Below are 19,753 nucleotides of genomic sequence, written 5' to 3'. Positions count from 1 at the left end.
TTTTTTTTATTTTGTCCGTGTAAAAATTAAAGATATAGTGCAAAAACACAATTTCAACAGAGGTCTGAAGGAAAAATAAAAAAGAGGAAGAGGAGAAAAAATGTTGACATAAAGGTATGTTTGAATCTTGGCTTGCGTTGTAGGCTAATGTTAATACAAGAGATTTGTGTAGCCAAGCCGTTAATGGCAAATTAGCTAGTTAAAAACAAGAGAAGTTTACTTTTTAACAGTAAATTAAATCATACTAACATGTTTGTATTTGTCTAGCTTTACCTTTGATTGAATTGCTTCTCGGGGTTGGCCTTATATAACGACCGAAATAGTGGGCCCCAAAATAAAATTTTGCTTAGGGCCCCATGGAGTCTTGGGCCGGCCCTGCGTCCACTCTCGGTTAAATTTGGTGTCACGTAGAATAAGGGCAACAAAGGTAGATCTGAGTAAATCTGTGTAACATCTGAGTCCTTTTTTTTATTTATTTATTATTTTGCCACTGCTGGCCTTTAGTTGTCAGTAGGCTGACAGGAAATGAGGTTGAAAGAGAGGGGGAAGACATGCTGGCAAAGGTCCACGGGTTGGGACTCGAACCCGGGACGGCCGCTTTATTGTCAATGAATGGTGAGTGTTTTGGAGGAGTTTTCTCAATTAGGACTTTATTGAGCAGCTTGCAATGGTCTGGCTACTTGTTAATTGCTGGGAGAAAACCCCCTAGAGCCCAAAGCAGAACAGAACCGGCATAGAAGCTGAGTTCATGGTTGGAGTTTATTGACAACGAGGTGATTGAGTTTGTTGACTTCCTGCTGCTTCCAGCCTCAAAAACGTGCCAGAACACTGAAGTGACAAGCAGGACACTGAACATGACCAACAGGCTTTATGATAATACATAAAGATGTTGTAAACATTGGACTCTCACATTTGAGTTAGACTCATATGATACAAATGAGTTTCTATCCGTGGCGCCGGATTAAAGTGGCATCAGTTTTGTTTTTGTGTGGCAGATCAAGACGCATTGACAAATGTAACGCGTTTTCAATTCTAAGCATTTGAATGTAATTTTTGAATTTTCAGGGGTGAAAATGGTTGGTGCTTGATGTAAGTCGTCATTGGTGCTTGATTTTGGAGAAGGGTCTTTCTTTTCTGGTCAGCACCTTTACAAACAGTGGCAATGTTAAATTCACTTTGGTCAGTGGTGTTTTACGGGGTTCAAGTTTGTCCCAGCCTCAAGTCAGTAATAATAGTAATATTTAATATAGTAAGTCTTACTATGTCCTGGACTGTTACCTACCATTCAAAACAAATGTATCATTTGAACTTAAAAAAAAAAGGGTGTTCCAATATTCTTAAATCATAGTCCAAAACTGGTTTTGGAATTAAAAAGTCAGACTCACACTGGAGTTTTGTAAAGCCTTCTCTACCAAAAATTTGAGTTCCAACTTGCTCAGCAACATTTAACCAAATATTTTTGAATCTGTGGGAAAAACTAGAGAAAATGCCCAATAAATTTGTCAGATTTGTCCTGGATATAAATTTTAGCCAGTGTCAAGCACGGTGGTGGCATCATCATGCTTTCGCTGTCAGCGATGCTTCTGCAATGCATAAAGGCAATGGACTGACAAAGAAAGAAGACTTTGAACTTAATTACAAATTAGCAGCTAGAAAGCTGAAGCTTGGGATCCTGAACCAAATCCGAACTGGTTTTTGAATGCATAAGCCTGGTTAAAATTAAAGTTCTGGACACCTGACCTCAAGGATACTGAACATGAATGGACAATGTTTAAAACATCAGGCCCATTAAAAAAAATAAAATAAAAAAATAACAATTTTAACTAACAATTTAAATTTTGACCTTGTGGGAATTAGATAAAATCCCCATACGGTCAAAAGTATATATATATATATATATATATATATATATATATATATATATATATATATATATATATATATATATATATATATTTGACCATATATATATATATATATATATATATATATATATATATATATATATATATATATATATATATATATATATATATTTATATTTGACCATAGGGTCAAAAGTGTATATATATATATATATATATATATATATATATATATATATATATATATATATATATATATATATATATATCTTTTGACCCTATGGGGATTTTATCACATAAGTCTGTGCATGTTCACTGAGTAGACCCATTGGGGATGTATAGTGGCTTTCCCTTGTCGCTGTTATCTCTGTTTCTTTGGTCCTTGGTTCCCAGAGAGGAAGCCGGCATGTTCATTGTTCCCTCCACTTCCCACCTTCCTGGTGTCACTATAAACGGTTCAAGGAACTGACCTCAAAGCCCTGCTGCCCCGACGTGCCCAACACCCCGACCAGGTCTGTGCTACATCAGCGTTTAAAACCCGGACAAAAGCTCCAGCTGACACAAAACCGCCCACAAATGTCCCAGCACACAACATCCTGTGGGGCTCCCGCTCTGTCCGGGCCACATTCCTCAGGTACCCTAAGTTGGACAAATCCCGGAGGCCCAGACGAGGTCTGAGCGTAACCCCTGCTGAGAGATACTCAGTTTTATCCAAAAGGAAGGATTTACTGTGCGGGACTCTGCTCGCTGGGTCTGCAGCTAATGAGAAACTAAACTGGGTCAGGCCACCGCAAACTTGCCTAAACGATAACTGAAAGCAGAAATGCGCAGCTCACCGCCTGGCTCAGTTTGTTTTCAGCAGGAGAGTGAGTGCAACTTCCTCATGTTGAATTTCTGGGAATGAGTGCAGGATTGGTGAAAGACGGCAGGCAGGGCCCTGGTTTTCATTAGCCGGCTGATTTCAGTGCAGGCGGATACTTCAGCACTGTGGTTTTTGTTGCGTCTTCAGGAAATCTTTCTTCAAATCTTTCAAATTGTAGTTAAGGAATATTTTATTTTGAACAAAAAAAAGAAGAAAAGTGATGCTCTCTTTGACAGCCTCTCTGGTTTGAATCCTTGACAAACTGGCTACAAATGCTATCTTTTAACGGCAAGGAAAATAACTGATATATTAAAGATGGTAGAAACTGAATTTGAACTTCTAGGATTTCTTGTGGCTTCACGGTGTTAATACCAGACTGGTATTTCACTTGGTAATTAGATAAAACTTTAAAAAACAGAACACCACAAGTCCCGCTTTCAGCTTGCCCTCACCACACAAAAATCATAAAATACTTAAAACGTCAGTGAAGATCTGGTAGAGAACGGATACGTCTCTACGAGAGCTGCAAAGCCGATCCAAGGAATTAACTTTTGAGTCCAAAATGACAGCTTGTTGGAAAGTAGACATGAACTGGTATACCATTTTGTCAGTTGATAACCCAAAGCTAAATTAGCATGGTTTTGTGGTGATAAATCAAAAGCTTACATTAAAACATAAGAAAAGTATATCCTAAATAATATGCCATAAATAAACTAATCTACTGATTCCTCTGGTCTAGACACATTATTGATAAGGATGTCCTAATTTGGTATTTTTCCCCCAACCCTGATTAGTCATTTAAGATATTCGTGACATCTCAGTAGCAAAAATATCACACTACATTTGATCAGTATTAGATGGAGTATGTTACATGTCTGATTATATCCCTCTTTCCAGGCTTTGCATTATCCCTTTTTTTTTTTTTTTTTTTTTTTTTTAGCTCAACCAGAGCTTTTTCGGGAAGAAATACTGCTCCAACAGTAGCTATGTTTACATGCACGAAATTTCACGATCGGATTGAAATGTATTCAGATTAAGAAAACAAAAGAAATCGGATTGTATCATTTATTTTTGGGCACACAGTTAATTAATCTGATCCTATGGTGCGTTTATCTGCACCTGGCTTTATTCAGAATAGAACTACTCTGACATACGCAGTTATCAAATTTCCCTTAAAAACAAAACAAAGAAGAAGAAGAAGTATTTCCATCTCTGCTGAGCAAAAAAAAAAAAAGCAAAATAGACAAAATTGTTTGTCTTCCGAGCGCCCAGGATGGACTTGCACCAGGTTGTAATTACGGTTGAAACGTTACTGAATAAATAATGACTTTGAGCTCTTTTCATGTTTCTAATAGAAAGGTTGCATCGGGAGCACAGCCAGCGTTGCTTACCGATGACCACCCGTCTCAATCAGAATACAATTTCTCTCCTACTGAGTTTAATCCAATCACAATATTCCGTTTGCTGTGTTTACATGACACTTTTCTATTCAGAGCGGCCCTTTGTTCCAATTACCTAAGTCCATTTAAACGTAGCTATGGACTAAGCAAGGTCAGCCCTCACCAAAAACACACACAGCTATATCATGTGTTTCTAAAGATGTATCTGAAATGACACATACAGCTACGGCTTCAAGCGCTGGGCTAACGTTAGCATGTATGTTGTCTGTTTTGATATGACTTGTTGATGCTTCTACTACCACATTTCAATGCAGTTCCAGTGAATCCGGTGTAGACAAACACAGAAAACGGTGTTATCTTTAATGAAAGTGGCCCTTTTCTATTCAGAGCGCCCTTTCTTCCGATTACTTAAGTCCATTTAAACGTTGCTATGGACTAAGCAAGGTCAGCATGTTCTGATAGCCCTCACCAAAAACACACACAGCTATATTATGTGTTTCTAAAGATGTATCTGAAATGACACATACAGCTACGGCTTCAAGCGCTGGGCTACCGTTAGCATGTCTGTTTTGATATGACTTGTTGATGCTTCTACTATCACATTTCAATGCAGCTCCAGTGAATCCGGTGTAGACAAACACAGAAAACGGTGTTATCTTTAATGAAAGTGGCACTTTTCTTTGAGCATCATAAAATGTAACATACTTAAACACAGGAGAAGAAGTATTTAGTTCCTATGCTCCACTTATCTGGAACAAACGTCCAGAAAACTGTAAAAGTGCGGAAAGCCTGAGTTCTTTTAAATCAAGATTAAAAACATATTTGTTTAGGATTGCCTTCGACTGTTCTAGTTAAACTGTTCTACTGAAACATCATTAATTCAACTTTGTAGTCCAACTGTTTTAATATTTGCCTTTAGTTTCTATTCTCCCATGTTCTATTTTGTTTCTACATTTTATTCCTACTTGCTTTAATTCTGTTTTATTTTCCTATATTTTAATCACGTAAAGCACTTTTCATTGTCTCTGTACTGAAATGTGCTATACTAACAAATTTGCCTTGCCTTGCCTTGCCTTGCTGACTGGCGGCGTGCAGCAACAGATGGCTGAAGGGAGGGCTATTTGCTGCATTATACTAACAGAGACGATTCTGACCTCTCTCAGTTTTGCCATAAAATAGGTTTTAAACAGCTGAAACAGTATGATGTAAACATGTTCATAACTTTGAAATTGTGTTATTTACTAGGGCTGAACGATAATTCAATAACAATATATATCGATCGATATATACGTATATCGATGATAGAAAAAAGGGTCAATAAAAAGTTCAATAGAATAACAGTTTTCCTTCCTCTGCATTCTAGCCTATCACGTAGGGTTAATATTACAGTCACAACATCCTCCCAACCAATCAGAACACAGACCCAGGAACCAAGGTTTGCCTCCTTCAAAGAGTTCAGAGAGCAGGTGTTCTATTTTTTTCTATTTTAACTACTAGCAGTTTTGGTTAAAAGTTGGTTGAATAAAGAGTTTAGTTTGAACTCAGTGTTTGCGTGTTCTGTAATTCAAAATAGGTTGCTAAGCAACAGCATAAAATGGCCAGGGCTGCACTTACAATCAATGTTTTGAATCTGTTGATAATTATCGATATCGATGAATATGATTTCTATTTTATCGATATGCTGTTTTTCTATATCGTCCAGCCCTGTTATTTAAAATGACTGGGAAACCAGCCAGTGATTAATGGCCAAGATACAACAACTTGTGGCTTTAAAGCAGCACAAGTTGGGGTAAGAGAAAAAACTAAAAACTAAAACAGTCACAACTCTTTTTTGGATTACTGATACGTTTGCTTTCGCAGAACGTTTTAGAACTGCCCGTTGTTTTCTAACAAGTGATATGTGTGGTTCCAGTTGAGTTAAACGCATGGGCAGCAGAAAATCTCTCGCTGTTATTGTGACGTTTGCTCCGAGATATAAAAGCGAACTGAATCAGCGCGGCAGCGGGCCGTAGTGCAGCTCTGGGATGGCATGAATACTCCCAGTGTGTGGTGGGGGGGAAAAAGCCCAGACTGCTTCCTGATTAGTTTAGTGGACCACAGGACTGTGTGGGCCAGGGCTGTTTGATCCGCCACTGCAAGCGCGTATCTGAACGCGGTTCTGCGCCGGCCTGTGTGCGCTTGTGCACGCGCACGCTCCGTGGGCGCGCGTCTTTCTAAGGAGGGGGGATTTGAATGTGGCCGTGGCGGTTGTAGACCATGTAATTACTCCCACTTAGCGTGGAGAGAAAAAAAATATCAATTTCAGTCAAAACAGAGTTGGGAATTATGGTTTGGACGCGGCGGTCGTCTATGGTCTGTTCCTCGCCCGCTTCGTATCGGCGCAGGTTGTGCTCGCAGTAGACATATTTGGAGCAATTATACAACTCCCCGGGTTTATTTCCAGAAGCTCCTTTATAGGTGGACAGATCCGAATGAGTCAGCGCTTCCAGCAAAGTTAAAACCTGCAGCAATAATCTGCTTCTTCTCACTCTAAATGTAAAAGGGCAAACTGCTGAATTAGCTTCTCACGTCTAGAGTGAAACTAAAAGAAGAGGCGATGTGTTGTGAGTCGGCCGGACATTTTCTTTCTCTTCGACCCTCCATCTTTTTGCCCCCCCCCCCCCCTCCTGAGAAGCACCTTGAATCTTCCAGCCGAGCGACGGCCATAAACACGGGCTCTGGCTGCCATTTGTTTTTGTGTGGGCAGCGCCAAACCACAGGAATATTACGCTCGCCGTGCCAGAGCAGATTTAAGGTCGGCGATGACAACGCAGAGACAGCAGCCGGGTTAGCGCGCTCTTTATGTGCCTGAGTGAGCAAAGCAGGCGATGAGTCACCGCTCAGCTGGAAGGGACAGCATCAGAAACAACAAGACAGTTTGATGAGGCTTTCAATCAAAACTGATCAGTGACTGAGAAATTCACTCTCCCCAAATGGAAAAAATGAACCTTTTCGCCTTTTTTTAAGTTGGAAACGCAAACTTTAGTGTGATAGACTACAAAAAATGATAAATGTTCCAAATTTTCTACAATTCTACAAATAATAATGCCTTTATTGTGCCGCAGCGGGGAATTTCTGCTGCCGTTACTCCAACACCACTGTGATGGAGATGGTGGAGGCAGCGTCATGCAGCGTGGACGCTTCAGCAGGAACAGGCCGGCTGGTCACAGTTGACTGGAATATTTGGATGGAGCTAAACCTGCGGCAACAGAACTTCCCAGAACAAAGTCCCTAAACACACAGGTGGGATTCAAATGGGATTGTTTAAATTAGGGCTGGGCGATATGGATTCAAAAATAAATCTCCGATTTTATCATACCAAATGCGATTAATCGATTGTTTCCTCCCTTTTGTTTCATAAAAGGAAATTAAAGAAATTATTTTAAAACCTTGCTTTTTATGTCAAGCATTTCGTCAGGGAGTTGACCTGGATTGAAAGGTGCAACTAAAAACAAGCTGTGAAACATGCTTGTAAAACAAGATGGCAGCCGTGTCATTAAAAAACAATGAAAATATAACAAAACATTTGCTGCTAGTGGTATTACACATTGAGCTAAGAACAGGCTTCACTGCACTTGTGAACTTCAAACTAAGTTAAAAAAAAGTAAATAAGTAAATGAAGTACCTCGTATTATGGTAAAAAAAAAAATTTCCACTTAACAATATTTTGACAATATATTTGCCTAAACATATATACAGCATTACATGCTGTTCATGGAAACCCAATGAGTGTATTGGCAAAATAAAATCCAGATTTTCCAAAAATGAAATGTTAAAGAATTGTAAATTCGAATTAATCGATTAAATCGATTTATCACCCAGCCCTAGTTTAAATCAAATCATCTTCGCGTGTCAGAATGGTCCAGTCAATAATTATCGACTATGCTCTCACTTTTGAGCGTCTCACAAACCCGGGATATTACCAGGTTTATTAAAAACCAAATTATCAGCGACAGCCAAACAGCTATGAGCACACGGGTGTCATGATTGGAGTTTGGTTATTGGTTTATTTTTGTACTTCTTTCTATTTTACCGATTCTGTCTTAGGTTTAGGTTGTGTCTTAGTTTTGGTTTATGGAATAGTTTGAGTTTTGGGTTACACTTTATTTGAAGGGGTGTACATAAGACTGACATTACACTGTCATAAACATGACATAACACCTATTATGAACATAAATTACTCTTTATGAATGTTTAGGACGGTTGTCATTAATTGTCATTCGGTAAATTATGACACTATTAAAGCAAAGTTGACATTGTTTAAAATGTCTTTGTTATGACAAGCCCTTAACAAAACCCCAAGTCAAGACCTTAACTTAACCAAATCCAAAATCATGCCCTTAATTGAACCTAATCCCAAACCAAACCAAACCCTAAATTTATCCTAATCCCAAATCAAGCCCTAAACTTAACCTTGTCTCTGTTAATGTCAAGTTGTCATAACAGTTTAAGTTTAAGAGACAAGGTTAAATTTAGGGCTTGATTTGGGATTAGGATAAATTTAGGGTTTGGTTTGGTTTGGGATTAGGTTCAATTAAGGGCATGATTTTGGATTTGGTTAAGTTAAGGTCTTGACTTGGGGTTTTGTTAAGTTAAGGGCTTGTCATAACAAAGACATTTTAAACAATGTCAACTTTGCTTTAATAGTGGCATAATTTACCGAATGATAATTAATGACAACTGTCCTAAACATTCATAAAGAGTAATTTATGTTCATAATAGGTGTTATGTCATGTTTATGACAGTGTAATGTCAGTCTTATGTACACTCCTTCAAATAAAGTGTTACCGATTCTTGTTGTGGTTTGCTTTTGTTCTTTGTTTTATATTATCAGTCAGGGTTCTGCAAGCTTTAAGGTTAGTTCTGTTCACCTGCCAGCTCACCTCCCTGTTTTCACCCAATCAGTTTGTCACTCCCCTGTCAGCAGTCACCAACCTATCAGTGCGGTTCTCTGTCAGTCACTTCCCTGCCTCTGATTAGTTCCACCTGTTTCCCTGTAATTAGTTTCAACTCAATTCACCTGCTCACTCCCCTATTTATACCTGCCTCTGTCTCCTGCACTCTGCCAGATCATTGTCTTTTTAACCTTTTGGTGAGTCTAGTCCAGCATTCCCTGTTCTGTTGGTTTGCCTGTTGACCTGACCCAATTAGCCTCCGGATTTCTGAGCCAGCCTGAACCCTGTACCTGATTTTTCCTTCCCTGTTCTGACTGCCTGCTTGTATTACCTGACCAGTTTCTGTTTTTGGATCCCTGCTTGTTTATTCTGCTCTACTGGTGTACCGACCTTGGATTGTACTCTGACCACTAAGCCTGTATGTCCATGTCTTACCAGACTGCCTTTTAATAAACTCCTCTAAAGCTCATCTGCTTGTCTGGCCTGAATACCGGGTCCATCTGCTCCGCTCGTGACAACGGGATAACACTAACAGTGAGAGTGCGCCCACCCTGATACCAAATTAAATCTAACGCAGGTCAAAATCGCCGCCGCTTCGTAAAACTTACTGTCAGTCTCCAGGTTTATTATCATTTATTATCATTATCATTATTATTATTATTATTATTACAAAAAGGAATTGCTCACCAGAGAAACAGACACCTGGACACTTGAACTATTTGAGACGTTTTAGCAAACTATCTGTGCGGTTCATTACCAAGACATCTTTAATTTTTGGGGGTTAAAGATGGATACATTATCATCTTCTACCGAATTCAACTGCAGAGTCTGGAGAATGTTAAGCGTTCTCGTCTTAGCCACCTTATTGCTGAGTGAGAAAATTCACTGATACAAATTGAATGAAAGCTGAAAAACAAAGAGCATTTCACGGCAATCCTTCCTCAGCGTTTGATGTAGCAGAGCGGCAACAGTATGCGAGCGCCGTGAAGGAACCAGCCATGTTTTTGTCTTATACTGCGACATGCAGATGCGCTTGTGATACAAGCAAAAAAAAAAAAAAAAAAAAACAGAAGTGTCGCCAGCATTTGTATTCAGTGCCTTAAATAAAATGCTGCTGCTAAATAAAATGTGTAAAAGAATTTAGCTTCCACAAAAGAAGAGCATGCATTGCTCCTGCATTCAGTTTAAATGCAGGGTTCCTTATTTTTTTCTCTCTCTCTCTCTCTCTCTCTCTCTCTCTCTCTCTCTCTCTCTCTCTCTCTCTCTCTCTCTCTCTCTCTCTCTCTCTCTCTCTCATAGCTTGATTACAACTATGCTCTGCTTCCCCTCAAAAGTATGTTTCAATGCTCGGATTTAAAGCCCATTTTTCAAATGCATGCCACTGCTTTTGTTTGAATCGAGCCCCTCACGCTTGTTCTTCCCGTGCAGAGATAAAAATCAGCACTTTCAGCAGGGATGTTTCTGGCCGGAGAATTTCTTTACTCACTTCAAAGGGAGTGATAACTTTGCCCATTGACAGTGGGACTTTGGCATCAGTGCCTACCTTCAAAAAGAGGAAACACGAGAGCCGGAGCAGCAGCTATTGTGTGCAAGGGGCATCAAATCTGACAGCAGAACCAAATTTTGGCCTAATTGTCAGCAAGCGATACATTTTGAGAGCGAGAGCAATTTTGAGAGAGCAAAACATTTCACATCTTGATGGAAAAAATGAAGGATCTTGCCCTCAGATTCAAAAACATACGCTCAAAGATTTCATTAAGTGAAATTCCTCCATTAATATCGGGCATGAAACTGCACATCACCCTCAACGCATCCGACCACTTGTGAAACATGGTGTTGGCAGTATCATGCTGTGGTTGGATGCTTCTTTTTTTATTTTTTGTAAAGCATTTTAAAAGAAAAGTGTCAAGTCTGCGGTTTGTAACATGACGAAATATCCTAATGTTTATGGGGGTTTAATACTTTTCCAACACAATGTAAATGTGCTGTTACTATGTAATAACAAATGCCTTTTGACAAACTTTTTTCTAACTGATTCACAGACTGAATCAGTGTTTTTGAACCTTTCCAGTGAACATTACGACCAATTTTTTTTTTTACATATATTCTTCAGTAAAGACAGAAGAACTGGTGGATGCTTGACAAAAAGTTCTCCACAGAAAACCTGTGGGCCGGCAGGTCGTCGGGGTAAACAAAAACAAGATAATGTGCAGACAAGGGGGAGCCGGAGAGCTAAACGAGTGAAGTAAAAACTCCTCTACCTCATATTTACTCTCTAGACTGTCTCCATCTCCACAATAAAAAAAAAAAAACTCTCCTGCATGCGTGCACTTCCCTCCCCACTGGGCCGAACTCCGAGCCTGACACCAACCCCAGTTTAGATAAGCATTCTTTCGCTATGAGAAGCCGGGACTGCGTGTGTTTGTTCCCCCCATCTTCAAAAATATTTTCTCGGTTCTGATGGGAGCTGAAACCAGGGAACGCACCGGGTTTCTGTCCCAAAAAAGGCAGCGCAGGAGGAGGAGAGACGAAGAGGAGGAAAAAAAAAAAAAAAAGGGAGGGCAGTTTGGTTAATGAGCACCAGATGCCTTACCTTCAGTGGTAGCCACATTCTTCAGAGCTTTAGTTGGTGTGTGATCTGTGCTCGAGCTTATGTCCGAGGAGATGCTTGAGCTCCCTTTACCTGCGCAAATGACAAATGAAAGTGCTTTACCTGGACAGCCGACGTGACAAATGGACTTTTTTTCCAGATTTATGCATCGCTAATCCGCAGAAAATTACACCCCGGCAGCCCCAGAAAATACTTCTCTCCCTTAAGAAACCCCACCTTTCAAGTCCGTCAGTGATAACTTAACTTTCATGACAAACCTAGTCTGGCTAGGACGTATGAAGTGCAAGGAAACAAAAAGCCCATCAGTCTCTGCTTTATGATGTTCGTGTTCCTCAGCTGGGGATAAATATCTCGTCTTGGCACATTCACAAAGTCCGGGCTGCTCTGTTTGACTAAGTATCCGGGTTTTCTCTTTTTTTACATTCGGAGGAGGAATTAGGTCCAATGAAACCTCTCCCCAGTCATCATTTCCACACAGGACGACTGAGGAAAGGCTCCAGAGGAAGACAAAAGCATTTAAAAAATGACGGCAGCTCTTCCGCAGCATTCTCCCCAGGTCACGGCCTCTTCTCAAAACGGCCACATCAAAGCCGTTTCGCTGAGTTTACACGAATTCCTACGTCTTTCTTTATGAGCTACGCTTCCTTTATTAGATGGAGGGGTTAAATTTCTTTATATTGACTATGGCAGTAGTAAATTTCCCCGAGATATTGCTTTGAAAGCGGGCCTCTGCCGCGGAGGAAAGACAGGATGACCGTGGGCTGCTTTGGAGAGCGGTTCATCCGTTTGTCGGGATGTTAAAGCGTGCCGTTGTGGACTTCCAGCTTCCAGCCAGCCGGAGACGCGTGAAGAACCGCCACTTCCATAAAATCAACTCTTCCTAAAACAAGAGGTAACTATGAAAGCTGCAGAAGAGTGTAAAAAGCATCTTCAGACTAATACAGCATGAATGACATTTGGAGGAAGGCCACAGATATCCATAAGAACATGCAAGCACCTAGGTCTGAAAACAAACCAAAAACACTTCAGGCAGAGTTTTGGGAAGATTTCATTTCGTTTTGTTTCTTTTTTTGGTTTGTTTTTGTCGCTTTTTGGGTAAAAAAAATAAAAAATAAAAAAATGAAAACAAGCTGTTGCATGTATGCTGCTGGATGGTTTGCTGCATACTTGTAACCGGTGTGTAATTAATTGTGGAGGCAGACTTGAAAACAGATGTGGACCGATGCCCTGCAGAATTCTGCTCTTGTAAATCAGAAGCGCCGCCCTTTCGGACTTTAAAGCGACAGCTACGCCACAATAAATCACGCAAATTAATCAAAGCTGTAAAATCCCGGAGCGGAAACGTTTCACGGTCAGACGAGGCAGAGGTTGAGCCATTTGGCCACGGCGAGAGGAAGAGAGTTCAGAGGAGTCGTGGCGAGGCTTTTAAACACTTTACAGCACCAACTGTAAAGCACGTCGGCGGCAGTATCATGGTGAGGGACTGGACTTTGCTTAAAAGCTGGGCACATGCTAAGAAAATTACAAACAGACAACTAATGCTGCCAAGAACACTGGTTAAAATATCCAGTCAATTATGCTAAACGTGGTTGACGGCAACTCACAAAGGGACATTTAATCATAAATTATCTGGGGTATATGTACTTTTTAGAGCCTGTATATTAAAATCAGTGATCAAACATGCAGATTTAATGACACTGAACATGTAAGATTTATTTCAAACAATATGAGCGAACATATTTATCAGGGATGGCGTTTCAAAACGATGTCTCACAGTTTGAACATTAAGGACAACTGGGGGATAATTCAAAGCGGCAGAATCATCTTTTCCACACACGATTGTATTTGTATCAAAAGGTTTTGCTAAAATAACTTTTATTGCGGCTCCTCGATAGATTACGATTTTTTTTTTTTACTTTAGCAGCAGATAGTAGCGGCCCGATACCCCATTACCAGTGTCAAGTACTCGTACTCATTCTTGTAATAGCAACCCGATACTCTGAACCGATACCAATCTAATGCTTTGTGCTGTGAAGAGGGGCAAAAATGGCGCCCTTCAGCACAAAAAAATGAGATCAAGCATTTCAAGACCACACGTGACACAGAACTCAAACAGTCTGCTGGAGCGCAACCAAGATTGCAACAAGTACTCCAGAAACGTACCTGAAGCTTTTACCCAAGTCATCGCCTTTGATGATCAGTCGTTTTCAGTGGTAAATTATATTATTATATAAGTTATTTGTGATCTATATGTCCCAATTTATTAAGCACCCAGTGCCGGTACTTGGAATTGGCAAATATCTAAACAGAAGTACTCGGTCTGGAAAAAACTGGTATCAGGGCATCCCTAGATGATCCCCTCTATTGATTTAATACCAATTAAGAACAATGGATGATGTATTGCTTTCTCTGGACCTAACCATGTCTTAAAGGGGACATTTCATGCAGCCCCCCCCCCCCCCCCAACTTATTTTGCCCTGAAATACATTTTGTTGTGTACTTGAATCTCTAGGAGTGCATAAAATTTGAATTTAACGGAGCAATCTGTGGTCAAGGATTTTGCTCATGGCTCCAGGTTGACAGAGTTTCAAACCAGCAACCTTTGTGCCCTCTCCACGACCCAAACGCCCAGATCCCTATCCACTAGGCCACCACTTCCACATATTAGACCACAACAGAATGATTTCATTGTGATAAGGAAGGCATTAAAAAGAATGTGTCCCCTTTAAAAAAAACAATGCCATTTACTTCTAAACCCCCCAGCATTTGTATATTGATTGTATTTGTGAGCTTTTATGTCAAAAATGTGTTGTCAGCTTTTCTGTTCACCGCTCGTGCTAAAATGTTAAAACAAAAAAATCAGACATATTGGGGAGACATATCCATGTAACAGCATTACCACGCATGCATGCATGGACAGGCTGACACAACAGCATCAGCACACAGTGTTGTGAAAAGGTACTGGTTTCGCTTTTTATTACGCTGAAAAGCTTCAGATTATCAAACAGATTATTACATCAGACAAATATAACCTGGGGAAATAAACATGAATGTCATGTATTAAGGGAAAAAGCAATCAAAACCAACTGGGCTTTATATAGAAATGTACTTGCTGTCCCTTGTTAAGAAATAAGAAAGTTATAGTCAGTCTGGAAAGGTTTAGAAAGCCATTTCTTAGGCTTTGGGACTCCTTGGAACCACAATGAGAACCATCATATACGATTTGAGAAGACATGGAACAACGGTGAACCGTCCCAAGAGTAGTTAGTTAGTTATTTTTGAAACGTCTCATTTAAAGTTCAAAATCTTGGTCAAACCTGAAGTGAATATTTTGCACTGATTACATATTCTTTAAAGCATCCTCTTAGCACAAGGTCGAATGTTGAACCATTATTCTTTTTATGAAAAGACAAATAACGGATGCTTTACTATTGTTAGTCTGCAGACACTTTGCTGAATTTAGCCAAGGTTATTTCACTGCTTCTTCAATTTGGACGGCATTTTCCCACTTGTAGTTAAAAATGTAATAATATCTGACACATCAATCATAGCTTGGCTATTTCTAAAGATGTATTAAAGCACAGTTTGGGATTTGCAAAACATACATTTCTGTAAACATAAAAAAAGACAAATTTAGACCTACTTTTTTTTAAGAAACACCTTAGAGCGGTACTTACGGAGATTAAATCTGGACTGAATTATCCCAAATGACAAATAATAAAAACATCCAAAACATTTGTTTTTCTTGTGCACCGTGTAATGCCTCATTTCTTGAGCTGAATTGATCATACCACCCCTGCTCTTCAGTAAGGATGAGGTGGATTTAACACTAAATCTGAAAGAGTCTGGAGAAATATCTTTTCAACTTGCTCCATCTTTCTTAGTAGGTTGGCTCGTACCACAACACCACATCTGGATCTCCATCTAAACTGCTGGAGCTGCACTTTGATTGGTCACTGGCACATCAGATAGTAAAAAAATGGACTTAAACTTCATTAAGCATATCAAACCAAGAACCCCCGCCATTTTTGTTGCGTTAACGCGTTAACAGCAAGTACTTTGATGCACTTTTGAGTTTAATGAAAAGCAGATAAAGATTAGGACGATATGCTTTGGTGGATAAAGGAGGAGGGTTTTGTAATCCCCTAATTATGTGTTGTTTGATTCAAAGCTAAACGCTCTCATAAAGTAGAGGCATTTGTTATAGTCCTAAAACAATTGGAATTGGCAGATCAGATCTAAAAATAAATAACATATAATGTCCCAGAAAGGCCTGATTGGTACATCTCTAATAACTGAAAGGGTCTACTATTCAGTATTAAAACTCACACTTTTCCTAATGATAAACGGTGCTTATATCTTTATTCAAGAGCAAATATAAGAATAAATTCTTCTTTTTAGTTAAACAAACAGCTTAGTTTCAGTTTGCAAATCTGTTTGCTTGCTGTTTAATGCATGCAAAGGTTTGTTTTTAATCTGATTTCCCAGCAGAGTTGCTTCTCCGGAGCTGAAAGAGCAACTCCAACTCAATTAGAGCAGCTGCTGGTGCAGCTTAACAGCAGAAATTCCACCATAGAGCAGGAACACATGTTTCATTTTCTTCAAAACACGGGGTTTAGCCTTTTCTCTGCACTTATTGACTTTGGATAAGAGCTCATCGGAATGTTATTTATACAAACATCTCCGCTCTGGGGCCAGAAATAATGCATTTGGCCGAGCCGGACTGCAACTTTAATATGCTACGCCCAAAATGTTGTCCAAACATTATTTATAGGAGCAAAGATGATACAGGCCGTCCAACGCCGCTGATATTCCAGGATTACTAAAACCTCATGGTAGAGATGTAAACGCCCGGCGGTAGGAGGTTTAACAGATTATATGAACGTGTTAAAAACAAAGTTTAGTGCAGCTTATGCTGCATTTCTGCAGACTGCAGAAAGTTTAATGAATCTTTGACAACAGAGAATTCATGCATTATTGTTTCTCTCTCGAAAGCTGATTTAAATTGTGGATTCAGCAAGAAGATCCCGAGTTCAAATCCCAGCCTGGAGTCTTTCTGCATGTTCTCCCTGTGCATGCATGGGTTCTCTCCGGGTACTCCGGCTTCCCCCCATCGTCCAAAAACATGACTGATAGGTTAATTGGTCTCTCCAAAGCAGTTGTTGCTTTGTGATGGGCAACAACTGCTGGAAATATGCACTAGTCCCCCCATCCACCTCTCCCCCTCAACCATGCACGGATAATCGGATATAGACAATGGATGATTTAACTGCATAACCCTGAGGAAAAACGGCTCATTTTGTTTACATTTCCGATGAGAGCTCTGTTTTCTGAAGGACCGCACATCACCGTTACTGAAATAATCAGCTGCAGGTATCCTCTGACGTCAAAACTACTAAACAAACTTAAGATCCAATAATGTCACAATCTATTAAATAAATGGGCTGAAAAAAGTCACAGAAAAGTCCTAACTCCACCCATGGCACCTTCAGACCTTCAGAGGACTTTAGGGGGAAAGCAGCAGGTAGGTGCTGGTAACCAAATGGACTTGATTCACAGGAGGGTCCCAACACTACGGCAAGTTGGAAACCTCAGCACTGACTAGAGATATTTAACCATAATGCAACATGTCATGGTTGGAGAAAACTAATCACAGCACAAACTAACACCCACTGTCCAACATAGAGGTGGAAAAGTTCATGATTAGGTCTTCTTTTGTAGTAACATGGCCTTCAGCCTGGCGCAGAAGGTCTATTCTCTCTAAAATGAATACGGCAGAACGGTCTCCAGCCGGCGACGCTTCAGCAGTTCTGGAGCAACGTGTCTTAAGACGTAGGGATGTTTGGCCACAAAAACCAAGCGCAGCAAAAACACAGTGGAGGATGGGTGGTGATTCGGGCTTAGCACGGTTACTGGGAAAGGTTTGTGAAAGCAGAAATAGGAAAAAGATGAACACGTTTCTCTTTTTGTTGGAAAGGTTAAAGAAGACACCTATCTTGACGGGTAATATAGCAATATGGAATATTCATCCCAACTGTGAAACACGGGGGTGGAAGGGTGATGGTTCAGGCTTGTTTTCCAGCCACCCAAATGCCCCTGAGCTCCTTAAAATACATTTTTTTCAAATAAAATATAGCCCTCTGACAGATACAGCTTGGTCAAAGTTGCATCATGCAAACATTGAAGAAGTGTAAAGAAAAGTGCACCAAATATCCTCCATAACCATGGCCGATAAGGACATAATAAAACTAAATTTCAAGTTATTGCTGCACAAGATGGCCCTGAATCACCTCTGTGGTTTGCCTTTGAGTTTTTCACCAATACCTGCAAGTTAGATTTAATTCAGCTTTAGATTAATTTTAGCACCTGGTCACATTTATTTCCTGACACATGAACACAGAGGGTCCATATGGCCTGAGTATTATGCACAAAATGGCTTCCAAGTCCTGAGATTGTGGGGGGGGGGGGGGGTGGAATCTAAGAAACTGGCTCTTGTCAAGATAAGAAAATGCCCACTAAACCAAAACGCTCATGTCCTCATCTCTACCTTCACTTGGCCGGCCAGAAATGGCTTCTTCTAAGGGCCGTAAATTCCAGCAGCTGAGTTGACAGATGAGTTTGTTTCCCGGCCAAGGCAGGTAATTATGTGCGAGGTGACACTGAATTTGAACTCAAGATTTCCCAGCCGGCGTCCAGAAAGAGCTGATCTTTAAGTTTTCACTTTATGAAGGAGCAAAGCCATCTTAGCTGGGGCCAGATGACGATAAGATTAGGTTAGGAGTGTTTAATATGGGATAATAGGGGGCTTGCATTTATATTTCAACACGTTTTAGGTTTAAAAATAAAGGAGATGTGACCAGATGATGTCACTTTGTGGAGTTTTTTTTTTTTTTTTTTTTTTTTTTAGGGAAAACTTTAAACATGTTGCATGTAATGAGAGGTTGAAAAAGTCCTTTGAAAGACAAACAAACAAACATAAAATAAAAACGTTTGCAGAGAAAGAAAAAAAAAAGCTCCAGCTCAACCCTAACCCTGCCTGGTTTTCCTATTTTTAGTTTCCCTGCGAGACAAACGCGCACATAACGGGATTTTCATGCCAACAGCGTAAAGCGTGCTCAGAAAGTTACTGCTCCACTTACCCTCGCTTCCATACTGTTTTCCATTGTTCGCACCCATTTTAAAGAATACATAATCTACGCGCAGGCACTCGGGTTGTCAGGCTGAACTCCACAGTAAAACACAAAGAAGAAGAGGAAGAAGGAGGCAGTTCTGCTTTAATGCTGAAGTTTGGTGAAGAGCACAGCGCCGTCAGACCCGACTTCCAATAGTTAATCCAGATGTTGAACCGAGGACGGCTGAGCATTACGCAAAAAAAAAAAAAAAAAAAAAAAGTCAAGAGTCCAGATTTGGTGCGTTTTGCAGCGTTGCAGGACTCCAAATCCGACCGTCCACAGACAAAAGTCCCGTTTCAAGAGGAGGTCCAAAGAAAACCTCGTTTTTTTCCCCTTCTTTCTGAGAAGTTCCCCCTGAAATGGTAAGCAGCTGTTTATCAGGATGAGTGGAGAGTCCAGACAGGCTTTGTGAGGACGCGCAGATCCCGTCTGAGGGTTTCTGGATTTAAAGAGACCGCAGACCAAGAAAGGAGGGTGGATTTTATTTATTTATTTTTTCCAAAAATGGGACTGAAATACTAAAATGATCAGAGTTGTATATTTTGTGTGTGTGTGTATATATATATATATATATATATATATATATATATATATATATATATATATATATACACACACACACCGGATTAGTTAGTTAAAGTTGTTGATAGGAGGGACAGGCTCTCTGCCCAGGGCGTCATGGCTGAAGGGACGTCACGAGGATAAAGGAAAAACATAAAATCTAAACATTTCGGTGTTGCCGAACTTTTATAACCCACTCAAATAGTACACAGCCGAACATTTACTGTACTTTTGCACCATGTTATTTTGCACTGCACCAAACTTTTTCATAATGCCATTTGCACCATTATTTTTGCACCATAAACATGGTGGAACATTCTTCTGCACACTGTTTTTTTTCCCTGCATT

The 19,753-nt window shown here is 40.0% G+C and overlaps 1 protein-coding gene across 1 annotated transcript in view; it reads right to left on the bottom strand.

Annotated features, from left to right (window-relative positions):
* Positions 1–19,258, bottom strand: part of si:dkey-192l18.9 (F-box/LRR-repeat protein 7) — a 43,989-nt gene extending 24,731 nt beyond the window's left edge. Inside the window, exons 1-2 of the mRNA XM_012854207.3 lie at positions 18,812–19,258; positions 11,655–11,744 (exon numbers count right to left, since the gene is read on the bottom strand). Of these exons, the coding sequence (XP_012709661.1) occupies positions 11,655–11,744; positions 18,812–18,848 (127 nt within the window). The 5' untranslated portion in view covers positions 18,849–19,258. The remainder of the gene's footprint in view (positions 1–11,654; positions 11,745–18,811) is intronic.
* Between the last annotated feature and the right edge of the window lie 495 nt (positions 19,259–19,753).

Source organism: Fundulus heteroclitus, chromosome 21 (assembly GCF_011125445.2).
Source record: "Fundulus heteroclitus isolate FHET01 chromosome 21, MU-UCD_Fhet_4.1, whole genome shotgun sequence".
Classification (NCBI taxonomy): domain Eukaryota; kingdom Metazoa; phylum Chordata; class Actinopteri; order Cyprinodontiformes; family Fundulidae; genus Fundulus; species Fundulus heteroclitus.
The sequence above is the reverse complement of the archived record's forward strand: the minus strand, read 5'-3'. Positions and strand labels throughout refer to the sequence as shown.